General features: G+C 43.3%; 1 protein-coding gene across 1 annotated transcript in view; it reads left to right on the top strand.

Moving 5' to 3' along the window:
* RHOJ (ras homolog family member J) overlaps positions 1–21,378 on the top strand; it is a 186,725-nt gene extending 165,347 nt beyond the window's left edge. Inside the window, exons 3-5 of the mRNA XM_029598138.1 lie at positions 3,452–3,616; positions 10,746–10,841; positions 17,244–21,378. Of these exons, the coding sequence (XP_029453998.1) occupies positions 3,452–3,616; positions 10,746–10,841; positions 17,244–17,390 (408 nt within the window). The 3' untranslated portion in view covers positions 17,391–21,378. The remainder of the gene's footprint in view (positions 1–3,451; positions 3,617–10,745; positions 10,842–17,243) is intronic.
* The last annotated feature ends 107 nt before the right edge of the window (positions 21,379–21,485 follow it).

The following is a 21,485-nucleotide window of genomic DNA, read 5'->3' as shown; positions in this document are numbered from 1 at the left end:
CTAAACATCCAATTAGTTATATCTCTTGGAGATGCAAATTTCCTTTAATGCCTGTTCATCATATCAAGTGAATGACCAGGAAGGCATACATTTTAAAATAAGTGCATCTATAACTTACTCCAAATAAAAAAAACTATGATTTGGTTCTATGTATATCTTTATAAGAAATGTGTTCTCTGGAAGAACAGACAATGCCTTTAAATAACTTTCATTAAAAAATCAGCGCATTCCTCATAGCATCAAAAAGTAATTTTATTCTTGATTTTTTTACATATTTTAAAGAAACTTAATTCAAACAATATTTTAAATCTCTAATCAGATCTTCAACAGGATTAACAAAAATGTAATTGGATATCGGAGTCTGGCTAGGATTAGGCTGCAGTAAAATATAAATTATGATTACAAACTTTTGCATAAAGTTGTAAGAATGAAAGAATCACATTTATTTGTACAATGTTAAAGTATGATAAATCTTTTTAAACTTAGAGCTGCCTTGGATTTAACAGGTTTTTAAAGTTGTGCTGCCCCCTAGAGTCCAGTAGGTGCAGAAGAATCTCATGGTTTAAGATCTTTTAAGAATTTGGTGGAATTGTGATGGCGAAACCGAACGATGGTATATAAAACTCAACAAACAAATAAATAAATAAAGGGTGAACAAACAACTTGTAGGCGATACCTTTTTATTGGACTAACTTCATACATCTGTCAAATTGACCTGATGAAGAGGGGGTGACTCTCGATAGCTTGTCACTGATGCATTAAGTTAATCACATAAAAAGTTATTGCCTCGTGGCAATCGGACCTCTTTCAGGTCTTTAGGGGCACGAGGCAGGGATGTCTGTAATCCCCATTGCTTTTTCTCCTAACCCTAGAACCCTTACTGCTGGCCATACAGGAGTCCTCTGCTATACAGGGTGTCCAATTCTACTGGGGAGGGCAGATGGAGATTTTCAAGTATGCCGCCTTTGCAGATGACATCTTAGTTTTCCTTACCGCTCCGCAGCATTCGCTTCCGGCTCTCCTGGATCTGTTTAAGGCCTTTGGGGCCTTTTCTGGTCTGCGGATTAACTGGGACAAGTCGGAAGCGTTAGCCTTCCCGGAGGCTCTTAAGGATCAACGGGGGGGGGCCCTTCCCGTTGCGCTGGGCAGCAGACTCAATTAAGTATCTGGGAATTTTCTTGTCGGTTGATTTGGCTCTTATTTATAGCCTTAACATTCCAGGTTTACTTACGCTAATTCAAGATAAATTAAATGCTTGGCAGGAGCTTCCTTTATCCCTTGGGGGGAGGATTAATCTGTTTAAAATGGTGGTCCTGCCTAAATGGCTCTATGTTCTACAAAATTTCCCACTTCTGCTTAAATAACGGGATCTAGGGCGCATTGACAGAATGTTGCGCGCCTTCCTTTGGAGAAGTAGAAAAAGCCCGGATACCACTTACCTGGTTAAAATTACAATGGGGGAACGGAGGCATGGGGGTCCCGGACCTTCTTAGATATAACATGGCGGCTAACCTACGCTTGGTCCGAGACTGGATCTTGGGGGAGTCTGTTTTTGTAAATGTCCTGGCGGAAAATACCTTGGTAGCACCCGTAAATCTGAAATTTGTACTCATGGGCCCGTTGAATGCACTACCCCCCGCGCTGGCACACAACCCATTAATTTTACCTGTTAGGAAAGCCTGGACTCATCTCACTAAACAACTCGGGATCCCTAGAATTTGTGCTTACCTTATGCCCAGCAGGGGCAACCCTACGTTTACACTGGGATCCCATTCCACCACTTTCCAGGGCGGTCTGGGAGGGAACGGAGGAAGATATTTTACCTTTCAATACCTTGAGGGGCATTTATGGGTTATGGGGCATTCATACATTTGGGTGCTTGCAATTACAACACTACATACATTCCCTGGATCCGGCAACCCAACAAGCAGCGTCTTTTCATTCCCTAGACGCCTTGTTCCATCTCAAACGTCCCAGCCCGCCTGCTCTCTCGGCTTATTATAAGGGACTGTTGCAGGGCCTTCCTAAAAATACCTTTCAGATGTCGGTGGAGAGACGGTTGCAGTTTTCTCCTATTGTATGAGAAATATCGCCTCAGTTTCCAGCAATATGTATTTGAGGGAAATGCAATTCAAATTTTTGAAGAGAGCCTATATTTCCCCACAAATTGCTTTCCATGCTAAACTTGCCCCGATGGCAGCCTGTGTCAGTGGGGACTCTTTCCCATGTTTTTTGGGCCTGCCCCGCGGTTTCCAGTTATTGGGGAAAGCTGGTGAGCTACCTGAGGCACTTAATGGGGCACTTAATGAGGATGGCAATTCCGATCTCTCTATGTGTACTTATATTTGATTGTGTATCCCGGTTCCTGGTACAGGGGGTGGGCCCACGTTTATTTCTTAGGAAGGCTTGTGCGGTTGGGAGAAAAGTGATTTTACTGCACTGGAGGGAGGGCATTGGGCCCTCTTTCTGGGTCTGGCGCATCCATCTTCACTGTCTGATGCAGATGGACAATATGAGCTCGAGAACCTCGCCTACACATCGCCGCCACTTTTTGCAGACTTGGGACGTTTATCTGCAAGCGCTGACGCACCATTCCAGGAGTCTGATACTAAATGATTGAGCGCCTTGGTGATAGTGGTTTTGTTGGACTGCGGAACTTCGCAGCAGCCTATCAGAGACATATTGCATGGACTAGTAATTTGAGGAACCTACACGGCAGTGGCTCCAGCTCCCCGGTTGTCTATCCCATCCCAATCCCCGGTGGGGATTGGGATGGGATAGACAGGGAGTAAACTGATGCATTAAGTGCTGCCTTCAATTATTTACTATAACTGGGGATGCATAAGGAAAACTGCATCTCAGGTTATGTTTTGTTTCAATTATTATGGTTTTGTTTAATAAAATGTTTTTGCACACAAAAAAAAAGGTATTGCCTGCAGCTTGTTTGTTGACCCTTAAAGTCCATGTATCCAAGTGGACGAACATGGCAACCGCAATTCTTTGCTGAAGAGTTTGGTGGGACGTTTTACAAAGGCTAAACATGGGGCTTTTGCTCTGTGTATCACTTTAAGCTGATAGACAATGAGGCCCATACGTGCTCACTATAAAATGAGTGTTGTGGGAAAAGGGCTGAGAAGAAGGTAAAAGATGTTTTGGCAGGAGGTGTTGGGTTACCTAAGGGATTTTGTGGGTGTATCTAGCTAAACTGCATGGTCTTTATCTGCTTTTATTTGCTCTGTTGCTATGTTGCTATATAATTTGAAATCTCCTTTACTTTAACATACATTTTTTAATTGCATTTCCTACAGCAAACTGTCTTGTATTCAATGACATGAAATTTTTGAAAATGTATCAATATTGTGCTATTTTCAGAGAAATCCTGCTTAAAGAAAACCATTGTGCCTACACATGGCAATAGTATTAGTATGTGTCTTCTTTTGTTTTATAACAGGAAGACTACAATCAACTCAGACCTCTCTCGTATCCCAACACGGATGTATTTTTGATCTGTTTTTCTGTGGTAAACCCTGCTTCTTATCACAATGTCCAAGAAGAATGGGTAACTGAGCTGAAAACCTGCATGCCGCATGTGCCATATGTACTCATAGGAACACAGGTAGGAAGCCCTGAAATGTGTTCATAGGATGCCAGTATTCTTAATTATTGTTTTTGCAGGGCCCATTCCAAGCACTCCTTAAGGTTGGTGGCACACTCAATACCAGGGCTGAATCCCTCACTCACTCTCTCAACCCTGTGTGGATACTCCAAAAGGAGGAGGGGGAGAGGGATTTTCCACTAGGGCCCAAGGTGTATTGCTGGTGAAATATCAAAAAGAACATTGGATAGAGGCATGGGGATCATAAGAATCTGCCATACTGGTTCAGACCAAGGGTCCATCAAGCCCAGCATCCTATTTCCAACAATAGCCAATCCAGGCTACAAGTACCTGGCAAGTAGCCAAAAACTAAGTCTACCCCATGCTACTGATGCCAGTAATAGCAGAGGCCATTCCCTAAATCAACTTGATTAATAGCAGTTAATGGACTTCTCCTACAAGAACTTATCCAAACCTCTTTTAACTCCAGCTACACTAACTGCACTAACCACAGTCTTTGCTTTGAAAATCCCAGTGCACACACATAAATGCGTAGAGAGGAGCTGATCCTTTCAGAGCCCTCCTGGATTCCCTCCACTTTTTTATTTGGGGTTTAAGGATTCCCGTGGCAATTAGTGGCTCTTTAATTCCCAAGAAGGCTCGTTGTAGCTGATTGTTCCAGCGCTTGAATCTCTCCTGTATCTTTTATCCTCCTGGATGCCAGTGAACTCCTGGACCTCTGGGAAGAGCATACTGAATGGGTGGTTCTTGCCTTCTTCCACATGGCTGGTCACCTCCAGTCAGACATCTTTTTACTGCCTCCTCTGGAGATCCTGGGTCACCATGAATTTATATCAGGATCTTCTTTCTTCCGTAGGAAGTCAGGCCCAAGGTGAGAGGTTTATTCCCCCAGGGTGAGGATATTCTCCATCCCACTAATGAAAACAACAGGAACAGTTACTTATAGTGAAACATCAGAAACACCAGAACAGGAGATAGTCTGTTTGGCTGTCTTCCCTCGCTATAACATATGGAGCACTGGGACAAGAGGTAGATTTTGCCCCCTTCCTAATATTGACTCTCTAACAGAAAGATGAGAGATTAGGCTGACATCCTCAATATGTCCTCTGCTAGGAGGAACATAGACCTAGTGTAGGGATTATAGGACCTTTCACATTTTATTTTATTATATAACTGAAATTGTAAGTAGTTTCCTGTTCCCTCCAATCTCGTTATGGCTAACAAATTTGTTCTTTGAGGATCTGCAAAAGATCTAGTATTCAAAAAAGTCACAATATATATTATTGAGGCTATATTTATGTTGCTGGCTATAATAAGCAGATTAGTTACATAATTTGGTTAATATGGATGGAAGCCAGATCTTGAAGATTAGATTGGAGAACCATTGCTCTACTCCAGTCAGACTTTCTCCCTGCCAGTCCCTCCTGTGATACTCCCCCACTATTTACAAAGTTGACCTCCAAAATCTAGGGCCCTTATGTTGTCAGAAACTGAGAAGTGAATTCCCTACTCTTTTTGGCAGACACTGAAATAAAACTTGAATGATATCTCATTTAAGGGTCTTGCACAAATACTTTGCTAAAACTGTAACATGCAAAACTAAAATGTCACAATGTGTTTCCGTTTTTGTTGATTCTTTGTCGATTGTATTCTTTACATAATTTCTCTATGCATGATGGGCCAGATTGTAAAAAGCCCCGGGACGCGTGTAAAGGGGCAGGGAGGGGGTGGGGCCAGGGCCAGGGTGGGGCCAGAGGCTCCAGGCACAGTGGTCATTTGCTGCTGTGCTTGGGATCGTGCGCTGGCAGTCGGCCGGCGTGCGCAACTTACTTCAGCCCCAGGGCTGAAGTAAGTTTTGCAATTAAAAAAAGAAGTCATCAAAGGTGGGGGCAAAGGGCGAGGGAGGGAGGGGAAGGGAAGGGAAGGTGGGGTGGGGGGGTAGAGAATGGGGGAAGGCAGTGCGGCTCGGAGCAGGCTTAGCACACACAAGTGCACAATTGTGCACCCCCTTGCATGCGCCGATCCCAGATTTTATAACATGCGCATGCCTGCATGCACATGTTATAAAATCAGGCGAACATGTGTGCGCACCGGGTAGCGTGTGCACATGTACGCCCACGCCCTGTTGCAGTTGGACACTGCAGGCGAGGTAGTGGACCCTTGGGCCGGCCCACCTAGGATGACAGGGTAGGCCGGGAGGCGGAGCCACAGGCTGGCGGTGTTCACCCGGGAACCAGGAACCCCCCAGGAGGAGCCCGTAGGGTCCTGGAACCTTGGGACTTGGGGAAATCTCAGAGTTCAGTGGCAGGTAGGGCCTAGGCTGGGAGTATAGAAAGGAAGTCCAAGAGAATAAGATAGTCCGGGAACCGGCTGTACAGGCCGAGGGCCAGCTGATGACAGAACAGCGGGCGGCAGCGGGACTGTAGCTAACCGGACACAGAGGCAGGATCTGTGGAATGATGGAACTGGAGCAAGCTGAAGAGTAGAACGGAATCCGCAGCAGACAGTGGACTGAAGCAGGCTATAGACTGGAACGGAATCTGTAGCAGGCTGTGGACTGAAGCAGGCTGGAGACTGGAATGGAGTCTGTAGCAGGCTGTGGACTGAAGCAGGCTGTAGACTGGAATGGAGTCTGTAGCAGGCTGTGGACTGAAGCAGGCTGAAGCGAAGTCAGGAACGGACCAAGGTCAGAGGTAGGCTGCAGGCTGGAGCGAAGTCAGGAACGGACCAAGGTCAGAGGCAGGCTGCAGGCTGAAGCGAAGTCAGGAACGGGCCGAGGTCAGAGGCAGGCGGCAGGCTGAAGCGAAGTCAAGAGGCAGTCCAAAAGTAAGTCAGGAACGAGGAACAGACGAAGCGCAACTCAGAACTACTAGGCAGTAGTGAACCTCGTTGCAAGGCAAGGAGAAGGAGTCCGGACGCCGGTTATATCGAGCTTAGGGCGTGGCGTCATCAGCACAGGCGGGGCCAGACTTCCGGGAGCTGTGCGCACAAAGTGGGCGTCCTTGCGCGCGTGCGCGCGAGGCAGCGGGGAGACGGGCAAGCAATGGCGGCCGCCACGTGGAACTGGCAGAGCCACCGGAGTCCCAGCCACTCGGAACGCGGCGTTTCCAACAGCGGAGGTAGGCACTGTTCAGAGCTGGCGAAGGGGAAGCGGCAGAGACCGCAACACGCCCTCCTTTTTAAAATCTACCCCGATATGTGTAAATTTGGTTAAATGCAAATAAAAAATGTCACAATGTGTGATGCACTAAATTGGTTTTATGTAATGCTTAAAAATAGCTCCAGCAGCATGCACATGGCATGCTCTTTATGTGTGGAATGTGCATTCAATTTCTGGTTAGAGCAGCAGGCTGCGATCTAGGGAAGCAAAAGTTCAAATCTCACTGATGCTCCTTGTGACCTTGACCTTGCCTCCCATTAGTCATCCTACTCTAGCTAATTGACACTGCACTAACCCCGGGCTTACTGGTATCCCGAGAAGTGCCCGGGTTACACATGCACACAAATGCTTATGCCTATAAAAATGCAGTTTACACACATAAGTAACAAAACAAAATCTAAAATGCAACAAAAAAACTCATGAAAAAATAAACAAATAGCACTTTTCTGATGCATATCCTTACTGCTAATCCAAAAATGATAGGGCCTCCATGTTATATAGATCTGATCCCTTGCTGCAAACCTGTAGAAAAGTAGATCTAGTGAATCAGGCTGGTTGCCAGTGCTGAGAACAGAAGTAGGAGAGTATCTGAAACCCCGGAGAAGAGGTGAAAGAAGATCAGAGACTTTCCAGATGAGAGAGAACCTCTGATGTCATCAAAAAGGTATAGGATGCAGAGAAGGAAAGGACAGAGGAATTGGAGCAGGCAGGTTATGGTATAATCCTGTAGGCTGTTCCACACATACAGACATTCAAACACTGCACGGAGCGGCAGTAGCCACAGCGGCATTCAAACACTGCACGGAGCGGCAGTAGCCACAGAGGCATTCACGGAGCGGGATGCCAGTGGCCAGTAGTTGGTGTTCCACCTTCACGGAGCGGAAGGATGGAGGGCTGCTATTTCCAAAAAAAACAAAAAAATAAAAACAAGGGTGGGTAAGAGTATGGGGCAAGGGGGTGGCCTGCTTGTTGCAGCGGTTGCTACCCCCAATTGAGCTGGATGTCACTTGGATGCAGATTCAAAGCTGCTCTCTAAATTGGGTGGAGGGGAATTAGGGCTCGAGGGTACTGGAAGCCAATAGTAACAGGTGGGAGAGAGAAAAAGGGAAAAAAAATGGATAAAGTGCGTAGCTTGCTGGGCAGACTTGATGGGCTATTTGGTCTTCTTCTGCCGTCATTTCTATGTTTCTATGTTTCTATGATCCACAGCCTCACCCAACAACCAGTTAAGAAAGTCTAAAAGTAATAGGTCTGATCATCAGTTGATGCCATGGCCATCCTCCCATTGACACCAGGGAGAGAAATCTGCCTTCTCTGACTCTGGGTGGCATTGACATTTGGACATCCTCTTTTAGAAGCATCCTTTAGTTTTGGGGCTAGGATTGGTCTTTACTTAGTGATGCCCTGTGTGGTCAATCTCAAATTAACGGAGGCAGGTGGGTACAGTAGAAGCTGTTTCTGAGATTGTAACAGCAGAATGATGTAGTCTGAAAGAGTCTCAGAGCTCTCAGAAAAGAGATCCACAATCAAACCAAAAGATTGGTTGACTTCAGGGAAGCCCTTAGGACATCATTCTGGGCATTGGATCAATATTCAGATTTCCTGCAATGGTCTTTGGACTGGTGACTCATATTAAGAACAGCAATGACCATCACAATCATGTCATTCTATAGTAACTTATTTATTTTTATTTCCAAGCTTTTTTATACTACACATGCAGAAAAATACTGGTCAGAGTAGTTCACAACATCATAACACAAACATAAAATAATAAAACAAATATAAAATCAATACAGTAAAATTCAATAGAACATTATACAACCTAAAAAGACTACCCACCTTGTTATTTTCTTGGGTAAAGCTGTGACTTTACTTTCTTTCTAAATGACAAATAATTAGTTTCCAACCTAATATCTAATGGTGCTGAGTTCCATAATGTTGGACCGAACACTGAAAACATTCATTTTCGAAAAGCTGCCCTTTTGATCTCTTTCACCACTGGCACAACAAAGAAAGCACCATGTGCAGATCATAAGTTATGACTTGGTACATGTCCCCTTACTAACCTCCGTAGATAACTAGCCTCATCTCGGGCCACCGTATACATCAGGGCCATGATTTATGGAATCACCCCGTATTAGAAACAGCAAAACCCTTGTGCCTTATGTACTGTGGTGTTTACAACTGTCTTGTCATGTGTTAACCTTTGTTTTGAAAATATATTTTTGTGTTGTAAATTATAAGGGTTGTTTCACTCCCTTACCAATAGTTCTGCCCTTGACCCACTATAGGGAGTGGGTTTTGCATTTCTAAGAACATCCCTAAGATTTTTACCACCCATGGGCTGGGATTTGTCAAGCTCTCCTTTATAAATTGGGTTAGCATGCTCACAGTGTGGTTGGATTTAATTTGCTTTCTGGGAAGGAAAGGAGCGATTTGGGTGGTTCCCCAAATTCAGGCTCCACAGCCTATACTAGAGAGGGGAAAGGACCTTGTCCAACTGTCTAGTTGCCTTGACAGACCTAGAAGAGGGGTTGTCCAGTTGGAGAGCAGAAGAAGAGAGGATTTTTGAATTTTAAGAGAGTTGGTTATTTTCTTGACCTGTTCCCAACTCAGTAGGGCAAATACCCTTGCCTGAGGGGATTGAGAAGGGAGCTACATTTGCCCTGTGTCTAGTGAACAATGGGAACTGTGGTTGCTCAAGGGTGCGAACTGGTTTTTGAAAAGATTTTGATTTACCATGGCTAGGAGGGACTTTTTTTTTTCCACTACCATCTCCCAGTCCCTATCTACTTTGAAGGGACAATGACTCACATGCTAAAGATGGAAAAAGTTTGTGGCACTTGGAGTTTTCATTCTTCTTTGAATTCTTTTGCTATTTTGGCTTGGATCTTATTTTTTAAGTTACAGTAAATGTATTATTTGAACACAAGCCCAAGTGTCCTGCTTGCCTCTATTCCAAGATGATAAGGAGTGAGTATACCAACTTCTGAGACTGATTGAGAGACTGTGTGGAGAAGATTCCCACCCATGCACCTAAGGCCCCAGAGGCTTGTCCTCCTACCTGGATTTGTGTAGAAAGCTATAAAGACAGTGTGGGACTATATGTAATAGTTCAAAAGTCTGTGAGGAAACTTTTATAAAGCCATTCTTGTACTTCTGCTCTATCTAGGGCAAAATGCTTGCTGGTAGCTAAGCCCTTGAATAACGTGCATGCTAAAAAATTATTGCCTGGTCTAAAGCAGGTATTAAATTTTAGGTCTTAGGATGTGATATTCTAAATAGCATGTGAAGGAGAGCATATGAAGCTATTTAGCTTGAATCCACTAAAACCTCATTGGCCTCTGCCTATTTTTTCATTTACCAGTATATGCATCTACATGCTAATCCTAATGGTGGGGCAGGGAGGGGTTTTTATTTGGTTTAATTGAGGAAATAATCTTTTGTATTTTTAATACATGATGTTTTATTGTAACACAATTTGGCATTTTTGGATCCATAGTGGGAAATCAAGTTTGAATAATAAATAAATAAATGCCAATAAATTTTGGGACTAATTTAGTGTGCATGCAGAGGGTGATTTTATAACTGTGTGTGCTGGGGTAAAGTCTGTGCCTATCTTTTAGGCACAGACCTTACCCCAAACTTCCAAAGCGATCTGCATACAAGTTTGCCTCGAAAGTTCCCCGGTCAGTGCCCTGGTATGCACGCAAGGACGTAACTTGTGTTGGGGTTAGCATACATGCAGGACAGCGATTTATGTACTTAAAACATCTATTAGAATTCTTAGAAGGTGACAACAAACCCGTGGATATGGATAAACCATATTTTACATGCATAAATGCCTTTCAGAACCACTAAGGCCTTCATGAATAGCAGGCTCTTTATTGGGCAAGCTAAGCTTTAGTGTTTCACCCTGGTTTAATTCTGATGTAAAAAAATGTTATTTTCTATACATTTTATTACTAGATTGATCTCCGTGATGATCCAAAAACCTTGGCTCGTCTTCTGCACATGAAAGAGAAACCCATCCCTTATGAACAAGGAATGAAACTGGCAAAAGAGGTATTGTTCTCTGACCTTTTCCCAAAGCTTAAGCACCCCAGAGCTGAACTAACTCACCTTCTGCCTTTACATATTTTATCTGTCTATCTGAAGTAGCTGAAAAGATTTATAGGGGGTAGTCCAGCACCCCTGGCTGACCCATGATGAACTTCTTCCATCAAAAGCACTTTCTGATCTACATCATTTAGGGGACAAGTTTCAAACAATGCACACTATTTGCAAATAGTTCAATAAACTGTAACTGGTCCCCAAGTTGGGTGTTTTATCCTTCAGTTTGGGTTGGTACGGATCTGGGTTCAGACCAGATGGGGAGGATGAATAATCTTCTGGGACCCCTGGCGTGTCTATCCACTCTTTACTCTCAATTCTCACACTGAAGGTAAAGGATGCCCCCAACAGGTGCCAAATAGTTCAGAGAAGGAGTAATAAAGGCACTAACAGCAAGAGAGGAAGGAAAATCAAGAATGGTGTTCAAATGAAATAGCTTTTATTGCAACTTAAAATAATCCAAGCCACAATGCCAAAAATATAGAACCGCATCAAAAATATAATAGCTATGAAGATGATTGTTAATTTGTCCATCTTCGGTGTTTCCTCCCTTCTCACTTCTCTTGCACCATTATCCATGGAGAAAAACTGCTCCCCTTGCAATGTGGGAAAACTGGAATGGGGTTCCAGCATGAAGTCAATCAGCCTAGAGAAGCAAATCCCCCAGCACACAACCTGCAGGGCAACTGTCCCCACAGACAAATACATCCAACTGCAAGTGGTCCAAGTTTTAACTTTTCTTCAAACTGGAAACAACTTTATCACCGTCTAATGGTGTAGCCCTCTGAGTCCTTGAATCAAAAATATCAAAGCTCCTTACCCCCGCTTCTTCAGTTCACTCAGAAATCAGACTCTTGCTTCAGATCCTCACTCTTGTCCCAAGTCCTCAGGAATACCGGGGGTACGCCCTTCCCGTCAAACTGCTCAAGTCAAAGTCCAAAAACGTTCTTTAATCTCAAATCTTTCAATGTTCAATTGCAAAACTTGATGAGCAGAGACCACCCAAAAAAAAGGACTCGGCACTCTCTCTTCTGAGACCCTACAGATCCTGAGAGGATCCAAAGCTCTCCAAAGACTCTTTGAAATCCTAGGGGGGGACGTCAGAATACTAAGGCCTTTGCTCTGAAATCCTAGGAGGGATCTCCAGCTGCTTTCCAGTGGCTCCTTCAGCCTTGCCTACCCCTCTGAAGTTCTGAGCACGCTCCTAGACAATATATACCCAGATACCATAGGGAGGAATAAAAAACACTGTTCAATATTCAGATCACAAGGGAAACCTATCACAAATACACTAATACAATTTAGTGCCTACTATTTCTAAAATCAAAAAAAATGACATTTCTGCATTTTCTGTTTCATTTTCTTTCAGAAACAAAACCATTTTGTTGTATTTCTTCTTTCCTTTTTGAAATGAAAGCACACCCCCTAGTGATCAACAGAATTCACCATAAAACACATGGGAAAGGAGGGAGATAGAAGTGTGCACGGAAATTGTTTTTGTTTTATTTTTCATTTTTATTTTCCATTTCGTTTGTTACATCTTTCATTTCATTTTGACTTCTTCAAACAAAAATTAAAAAAAAAAAAAATGTTAGGCCCGCCCAAGCCTGACCCCCCTTTCCACCACTGCAAAAAAAACAACTAAAAAAATTGCCCATAGGCCCTCACCATCCTTAAAGCCTCTTGCATCATCCATAGTCATCAAGGTAAGGAGCAATCCCCAGTCACTCCTACCCCACCAGTGCTGTTCAACAAACATGGTGCCAACCTCGGATCAGCAGGCGCCATTTTGTTGTGCAGCACTGATGGAGCAGGAGTATCTGGCAATTGCTCCTGCCCTGTGAAGACCACAAACAGGGTAAGAAATTTGTGGGATCTAGTGGGCTAGGTAGCAGCAAGTCCCTTGCAGCATTCAAAACAAAATGAAAGAAAACCCAAATCAAATTTTGTTTGTTTTCTTTTGCTTCATTTTGAAAACAAAAAGAAATGAAGCCATTTCCCAGGGGGTCGATGCAATACAGTGCGCTCAGCAGTCGGACGCGGGTTGAATAGGCGCTAATCACCATCTAATGCAATAGGGGGATTAGCGCCTATTCAACGTGCGTCCGACGCGGAGTGAATGAGATAGCGCTCATCAAATACAAATGCATGTGGATGAGGCTATTAGGCATTCACTCCCAATGCGAAAAAAAAAAAAATGTGCGTCTCTGACGCACATTTAACTGTCATCTATTAATGCCTGCCTGGAGCAGGCGTTAATAGCTGAGCGCATTGAAAAGAAGTAAAGGAAAGCAGAAAAAACTGCTTTTCTGTACTGCCTCCTACTTAATATCGTTGTGTAGCCCCCACTTATATCGGTGTGATAAGTGTGATAGACAGTCGGGTTCAGGAAATGGACGCTCGACTGACAAGCGTTCGCTTCCTGAACCCTCGGCGTCAGTTTTCCTTACCGGCGGACGGCTGAGTCACGAAAACCGATTGGGTTCTCATTAGCAAGGATGCGCTAGGGTCGCACGAGCGACCCTAGCTCCTCCTTACTAACGCGACCCCCTAATTTAAATATTGCATGGTGCGTGCCTGGGGCTCATTAAGAAAGCGGGCGCTGACTGTTCAGCGCCCTCTTTCTACGCTAACTTATTGCATCGGGCCCCTTGTAAGCACATCCCAAGCAGATGGGAGAAACAATAGAAATGTTCTAATACCTTTAAAGAAAAGATGCATGGCTGGCAGGCCTGTTTCAAAGGACAGGAAGCTCGAGAACAAGGGGTCTTGGGATGAAGATGAAAGGGGGAAGACCGAGGACTCCAGGAATCTGATGAAATATTTCTTCCCAGAAAGAGTTGTGGATCTGCGGAACAATCTCCCATTGGAGGTGGTGGAGGCAAGATTTCGGGAGAGCATGTGACAAACACAGGGCCCCCGTGGGAGTGGGGACAAGGTTGGAAATGCCAAGGATAGAATGGGGTTTGCAGAAAGTATGAGAGATGGAAATGGGAAGACTGGATGGGCTTTACGGTCTTCATCTGCAGACATAGTTGAGGGTTTCCAGTTTCAAAAGGAAAATACTTCCCTTCTGAAACTTCCCACCTGCACCTGCCTTTTCGTGTGTGTCTGTATATGGGGGTGGATTTTTCAAGACTTGAAAATAAAACATGCGCCTGTTGTTCTACAGATCCACCCAAAACACCTCCCTTAAATACAGCTTAAAATGCACGTCATGAGGAGGCAGTCTCTTGACAGGCACTAACTCTATTTACCCACACCTATGGCTTTAAAACTTGTTCTCCCATTATAGATTCCATTGACATCACTGTGTTTTATGGCAGAAGCACTGGTGTTGCTATGATCATAGTATATTTACTGCTATCATTATACAATTTTTTAATATCATTGCTGCTTTATTTAACCAATTATCTGCACAGTAGTGGGCTCTACCACCAGGCAATTGTCCACACGCGAGCGCTGATGGCACAAGTCGAAAGTGAGGGTATCTGGCAAACGTAAGGGGACCAGATCATTTCTGTGTCATGAGGGAAAGGCTGAACCCGTCCAGATTTAAGCCTCATTGCATGTATGGACTTTTTTTCTGGTTCCAAATGTAATTGGATTGTTTTGTGGTATTACGCCTGTCCAGACGAAGGGTTCTTAATATTCAGTGGTCAATCCGATGTCGTAGTGGGTGAAACATTTACTGTTCAAAGCTGACCAGACCTCTCTGTGGCTGGATTACTCTGTATCTGAGGTGATGCAGACTATAGCCCCCACTTATTATATTCCATTGGTGAGCTTACAAGCTACTCCAGGAATTGAGGTTCCAGTACAGATTTGTCTTTATCTACAAATTCAATCCATAAGAAACTTCAAAGGTACGTGCAATTGTTTATAATAACATGGAAAACACCAACAATATTTTATGTTTTGTATTATTACCTATCTGTAGCAACACAAAAACTAAATTAAAATGTTGTTGTTATTTACTTTGGGGTAGATTTTATAAAAGTACGCCCGCGCGTACTTTTGTTCATGCACCAGGCGCAAACAAAAGTACGCCGGATTTTAATAGATACGCGTGTAGCCGCGCATATCTTTTAAAATCTGGGGTCGGCGCGTGCAAGGCTGCGCAAAATCGGCAGCCTGTGCGCTCCGAGCCGCGCAGCCTGCCTCCGTTCCCTTCCACCCCCCACCCCCCGCACCTTCCCCTCCCTTCCCCTAACTAACCTGCCCTCCCGGCCCTATTTCCCCCCCTTACCTTTATCGCGAAAGTTACGCCTGCCCAAGGCACGCCATGGTCCGGTCCGGGGGCTGGTCCGGAGGCCGTGGCCATGCCCCCGACGCGCTCCAGATGATGTGCTGCCGTGACACAGCCCCGACACGCATCCCGGGGCTTTGCACGCACCGGCAGCCTATGCAACATAGGCTCGGTGCTCGCAGGGAGAGCTTGGGGCAGGTTTTCGGGGGGGGGGGGGGGGTAGGCACGTATCTTACGCGCATACCCTTTTGAAAATCTGCCCCTTTGTCTATTGTGATACATCACGAGCATTTTTAAAACTTGCAGTCTGGTGTTCCCTGACTGATCTTGTGCAGTGCGTGATCGCAGCCAGAAAATCTGACATGTCAGCCTGCTAGTTTTAGAGACTGCTTGCAGTACATCACCAACGCCTCCTTTTAATATGACTAAAAGGAAAATACTTGGAAGTATTTCAAAGATTAAAAATCCAAGATAAATTCATTAAAATTTAGCCTCCGAAAGCAATCTCTGGGAAGGGATTTACACTGGAGTCTACCTGCTTGATATCTGCAGACATGAACAGAAAATGTAACTTTGTAAGGTGTCATGTAGGTGAAACCTGAGTGAGTGAGGAGCTATGAGAGTACAGAAAATGTACAGGAAAGTTCTTGTTTCTGCTGCTTTGTGGACTAATTAAATGTTAATTCATTTTTAGAAGAGGTGAGTAAGAGGAAGTTTTGGATTATTCATGGATCTCCAAGCCCTAAAAATATAAGCATTGCCCAAATTATAGGAAAACTGTTCAACTCTAAACAGCCGGCATAACCTGCACGGAGCTGCATTTATAACCCTAAACACCTTGGCTGGGTAGACTGGATGGGCTATTGCGGTCTTTTTCTGCTGTCATTCACTATTCCTGTTTATTCGTAATGCAGTAATTCTTGGCAAAATAAGAGAGTACAAATAATAAGAATCTCCATGACTTAATAAGGGAGTCATATTGTCTTGCACAGTTAGCAACTGATGTGAATATATGTAATTGGCACTTGGATGAAGAAATGGGGGTCACTTTGAAATGCACAAGCAGGAAATAATGTTCAAGTGTGTGAAATTTAACGTCCTCGGGTGATTGGGGGAGATCTGGTTAAGAAGTATACCTGGGTAGAAAATGAAATGAAAGAACAGATGAGTCATATGTGAGGCAAGCTGCAGAAAGTCCAGGGAGGCTGGACAGTTTCATGCCCATCGGGGACTGTGTGGATTCAGTTCGTCCTACATGAACGTACCTGGCAATACCTCTGCGCTCTGGCCAGCAGAGCAACGTCAGGAAGTACTTGCACAGCAGCAGTATGTCACTCGCCTCTTTCATTGCCGTATGGAATAGGCCAGGTTTGCTAAGCAACATATGCAAATGTATCCAATTTGGAACCAAAACTGTTGCAATTATAAACAAATTACTCATAAATATTCAGCACAGCTATTCAGAACAAGCTGCCTTGCTTGTGGCTCTTGACAGCTAGAAGGCACGACTGCTACTACAGGAAGCGTACATAAAATGGAGTTGCTAGGCAGGCACTCGTATTGTATTCAAGCGAGATTTCCTAGCAAAGTTTCATGATTCAGCATTGTTTGATCCTTGCAAAGCAGGGCTGGTGCATTTACATTCTACATGTGCATCCCCCCCCCCCCCCCTCAATGTGAAACAGAAAAGGAATTTTAGGAAAACACTTGGAAGTTTTTCAAAGATTAAAAGTCCAAGATAGAATTTAGAAAAATCTTATTTTTGTGTGTGGTGGTTTGGTTCAACAGTCTCGGAAACCCAAGGGGAGCTATGGAGAGAGGCACACGTTGTCTCTCTGCCATGCTAACCTGATTGCGCAAATAGGTCTCCTGTAAATTCTCTTCTGTGGCTGGAGTCTCCACTCCATCTAATTTAAAAGGCTTAAAAGAAGTATTTTCTATCTCGCAGCACGGGCAAGCGTGGTGGAATGTCAGCTTTTATTACGAAAGACTCTATCAAACTGATTATCGTATTTGTATTAATGTATATCTACTGTACTCTGCTTTCCATACCAGGGGATTTGGGGTGTTATTCACCTTCTCTCTCTCTCTCTCTCTCATTTAAGATTGGAGCCCAGTGTTACCTGGAATGTTCCGCCCTGACACAGAAAGGGCTGAAAGCCGTGTTTGATGAGGCGATCCTTACTATTTTCCACCCCAAGAAAAAAAAGAGGGGCTGTGGTCGGCATCACAGCTGCTGTGCCATCATATGAGGCTGTGCCTGGAGGCAAAGCAAAGGATGGCGACAGAGAACCTTAACCACCAGCCTGGGCGAAGGGGAAGGGATGTGTGCGAGTGCAGGCACCCACAAGCCACAAAAACGGAGAATATGACCAGGCTGGGGGCCTCAGTTAGCAGGGGGCCTACCTTCAGCCTGTGAAAGCTCCAGTTCAAAACTTTGCAGTTCGCCATTTTCTTCTTTAACTTATAAATATGGACTTTTCCACCCGTACAAGAATTGCGCCAAGTTATCGTTACGTTGGAAGCTGGATTATCCTAGGAGTCTGCTTAACATTTCCAACCAGAAATTAGGAGAAAGAACTAACAACACTGAATACTTGAGTCAAGATTTTAGTGCCTTACCTTAGATGTGGTCGAAAGCACACATTTATTATGGAAACCTTTCATATATAAAAAAAAAAACTCTGCTACACTATTTCAGGTATTCTGTAGTTAGTTTTGGGTTGTTGTTTTTTTTTTATTGCATGCAAGTATGGCTAATTATTTTGCTCTCACGGATCCTGTGTGCCATGTTACTCTACTGTCTGTGGCTTATTTCCTCTCTCAAAATACTTTTTCTTAATGACAAGAAATGAAAATGGGTAAGATTCTATAGCTGGGAATGTTCAGGCAGTTGATGGTTTTCGGATGCTAGCTTAAAAAAAAAAAAACCCTTTCCACTCAAACACCAAAGTGCATTTCAGAGAATCATAAAAATAAGTAATAAACAAGTTTTGCCCAAGGTCCACATCTCAACCTTCACTGTACAAACAGTAAGATCTGCCCAGCAGAAATGCATAAACTTATACTATAGTTCTGCTTTTATCAAAATAAAAAGTAAAGATCAGCTGGATTGCAAATCTGTTATGATCAGAAAAAAAAAATGAAGAGAGAGTGTCATCAGCCTGAGATTACACAGAAAAATGTTTAAATACCTCATGATGTTGGAGCATCTTGCTGGCTCAGTAGCAGGACCTGGGTTTGATGACTGGTTAAAGGTCTTCTGCTCCCAGAGTCGGCCGGGGTTGGGGGTGCTGCAGAGGCAGTGTTTACAGTTCTCAGGGGCCAGGGATTCATAGTCATTATACAACTGCGACACCTAGTGGCCAGATTTAGGGCCCATGATCGCAGGGTTCCAAAAGGAGCCCTGCTGCATGGGCCCCCTAACAACTTTTCCTGCCATGACTCGACTAAAGTAAATTGGGAAGGGATATAAAGAGGGGGGAAAAATCCTCAGGGAGTTGCAAATGATGGCTCATGGTGCCAGACCCTGCCTCTGGATCCAATTGAGCTGGAAACCCAAAGGAGGAGGAGGAAGCTGTTGGGTCAGAAAAAAAAAACACCTCTCAGTTTCTGAAAAAGTCCATATTTTGGAGGGAAAACTGGAGAAACAGACTTTTTTGCACTAAAATAAACACAAGATAAATTTGATCTTGTACTATTGAAACAGTGCAAGAACAGAATCCTGCACTGCATGGAGTGGCTTGCGATCAGCTTTGAGGGCTGGGTGACGAGAGTTCCAGATTACCAGAATGGATATTCTGGAATGGGTCTTTGTCTGAAAAGGTAGCTCATTGTCCTAGACTTTTAACAGCACGTTTATTTTCTCATTGTTCCTGTATTCATCCTTTGATGTTGTCCAGATCTTCATGTATCTTTGACAAAAATAGTGTTTCAGGCAGAAATTCTGCATATGACTCAGGAAATGTCATTTCAAAGACCAGGAAAAGAACAATGTGTGTGGGAGAAGAATGGGTTAATGAAAAAAAATGACAGGCTTAATCAGGAAGGGGGGAGAAAAGGTCTGTTCTGTAGGGCTGCTCAGATCACTCAGGCCAGTAAAAGCTCCATCACCTTTACTCTGACAGCAGGCTCACTTATGGGCTATTTACTTCGCAGGGGGGAGGTAACTTTAGTAAGTAAATGTGAAGCCCAAGACTGCAAATGCAATGATTTTTGTGGCCTTCTAAATATAGGCAGGACCTCGGAAAGTTTGGGAACTGTTTGCAATGCTTCCAGAGCCTGAAGAGCCGCTCACTCTCTGCAACACAGGGAGCAAAAAGATAAAACACAGCAGAACAGAAATACAATCAGGGAATTTCTTAGAACCTGCCTCTCAGTCATCAACTGTAATACAATCGCCGTTTAATTCCTAGCAAACCCAGCTTCCTACTCATTTTGAATGCTTTCTGTGATGGTTGAAGAATACGGAGTTTTGCTGATTAAGGAACCTGATTTTCTAAGCTTTGTTTTTCCCATAGGCATACAGTAGGAAAATAGCCGTAGTGAATCAGGCTCTGAAACCACTTTAAACCTGGCTTGCAAACTTGGAGCTACTGGATTTTACCCAAGGATTGGACTGTACTTGAGATGCACTTACTTCCTCAGCTAATACTGACAAGGCTAGACTTCTAATTAGGAAAAATTAACACATGCCTAAGGGCACCCACGTCCACAGAAAACTGTACTTTTCTGAAGACATTGCCTCCCCCTAACCTCTTGTTCAGCCAAAGCTTCAGCCCTGCTGCACCAGAAATTCAGACCATGGTGTTTACCTTTCCCCTTCCTGAAGCAGGAAATCCCCTGGCAAAAATTGTGCTATTTCAGAACTGTGCAAACAAACTTGCTTGTAGGCCTTTTGCCCAAAATCTAAATCTGACCATTACAGTTTAATAGAAATAACTTGAAAAGGTAGTGATGTGAAGACATTTCAAACACAGCCTCTTACTTTTTAAGATAGTGCTGCTAGTTGAATTGTACAGTCAATGCAGCAGACACAAGTGGATTTAGAGTTTTAGTAAGTGCCTTTTACTATCATATTTTTACAAGCAGAAATCTTTTTAGATGCCTCTTTTTGTTGGGTGAAAAGTTAAGCTGCATGGAGTCAGCGATTGCCTCGGACAGTGGTATTCACTTCCTTGCCTTACGAGCAGCAAATGGGTCAGGCTTTCAGGATTTCCCTAATGAATATGCAGTAGGTACATTTGCATATGGTTGAAGCTATGTATATGCAAATCTACCTCATGCATATTCATTGGCAGTGGCCTAAAAACATAGGTAGACCATGGAGACTACAGTTTGCCTGGACCTGAATGTAGCCTTGCAATAGAGCTATGCATTTTTTTTGTAAAAGTTTACTAATTCTGTTTCATCTCAACCAAGACATTTTTTTTATGGCATGATGATAGACACTTTAAATAAAGATCAAATGGTGATGAAACCCCAAAGAGCTCAGAATACAAAATAAATTCCCTCAGGCAATTGGTTCTATTTTATTTTATGGTATTAATGCAGGACTAGGGCACTTTTGATGTTTCTCTGCTCATTATTTCTTCTGTCACTGGAACACTTTTAGATAGCACTGCTGATTGCAGCTAAGTTATCACAGGTATGTGCCAGGGGTCTTTTGTATTTATGGGGGTGGGGGACAGGGACTATATCACATTTGGTCTTTGGAATGCATGCCTTTTGTTAAATGCCAATGAAAATATATTTAACTTGCAGATTTTAAAATAAAACATATCAACAAGTGCTTTATTATTTTCTTTTTCAAGTTTAAAGACTTAGGTGGATATTTATGCCTAACAGGCAGGGGTATATCAATAACAGGACTAGGAGTAGTATAATATGAATGGACCAACTCTTTTTATTATACTATGAATGATAAGTGTCAGAATGAGTTCAAAGAAGAAATATCTATATCTTTCCTTTATTTATTGTTTCAAGGCATTCAATAGGGTAAATTATCTCAAACTAGTAGAAATAATGTGGAAAGCTGGTATAATTAAATACGAAATCAGATTAAGCATGAATCTGTATTGGAATAAAACAACTACAGCAGTCAGAACATCAGCATTAAAAAAAAAAAAAAAAGAGGAGAAAGACAAACATGTATAGTCTGACCCGTTTTATTTATTTATTCAGGCATTTTTATATACCGAACATATTGTATACACTTCACGTTGGTTTACATAAAAGTTGGACAAGCCATTAATATTTTGTCCCAAAAACTCATAATAAGATAAAATTAAAATGGAACATAATTGAATTAAAACCCCATAAGGGTCTTATACAATCTAGGCACTAAG

The sequence above is a fragment of the Rhinatrema bivittatum genome, chromosome 4 (assembly GCF_901001135.1).
Source record: "Rhinatrema bivittatum chromosome 4, aRhiBiv1.1, whole genome shotgun sequence".
Lineage (NCBI taxonomy): Eukaryota > Metazoa > Chordata > Amphibia > Gymnophiona > Rhinatrematidae > Rhinatrema > Rhinatrema bivittatum.
Note: the sequence above shows the minus strand (reverse complement) of the source record. Positions and strands in the feature narration are given on the sequence as shown.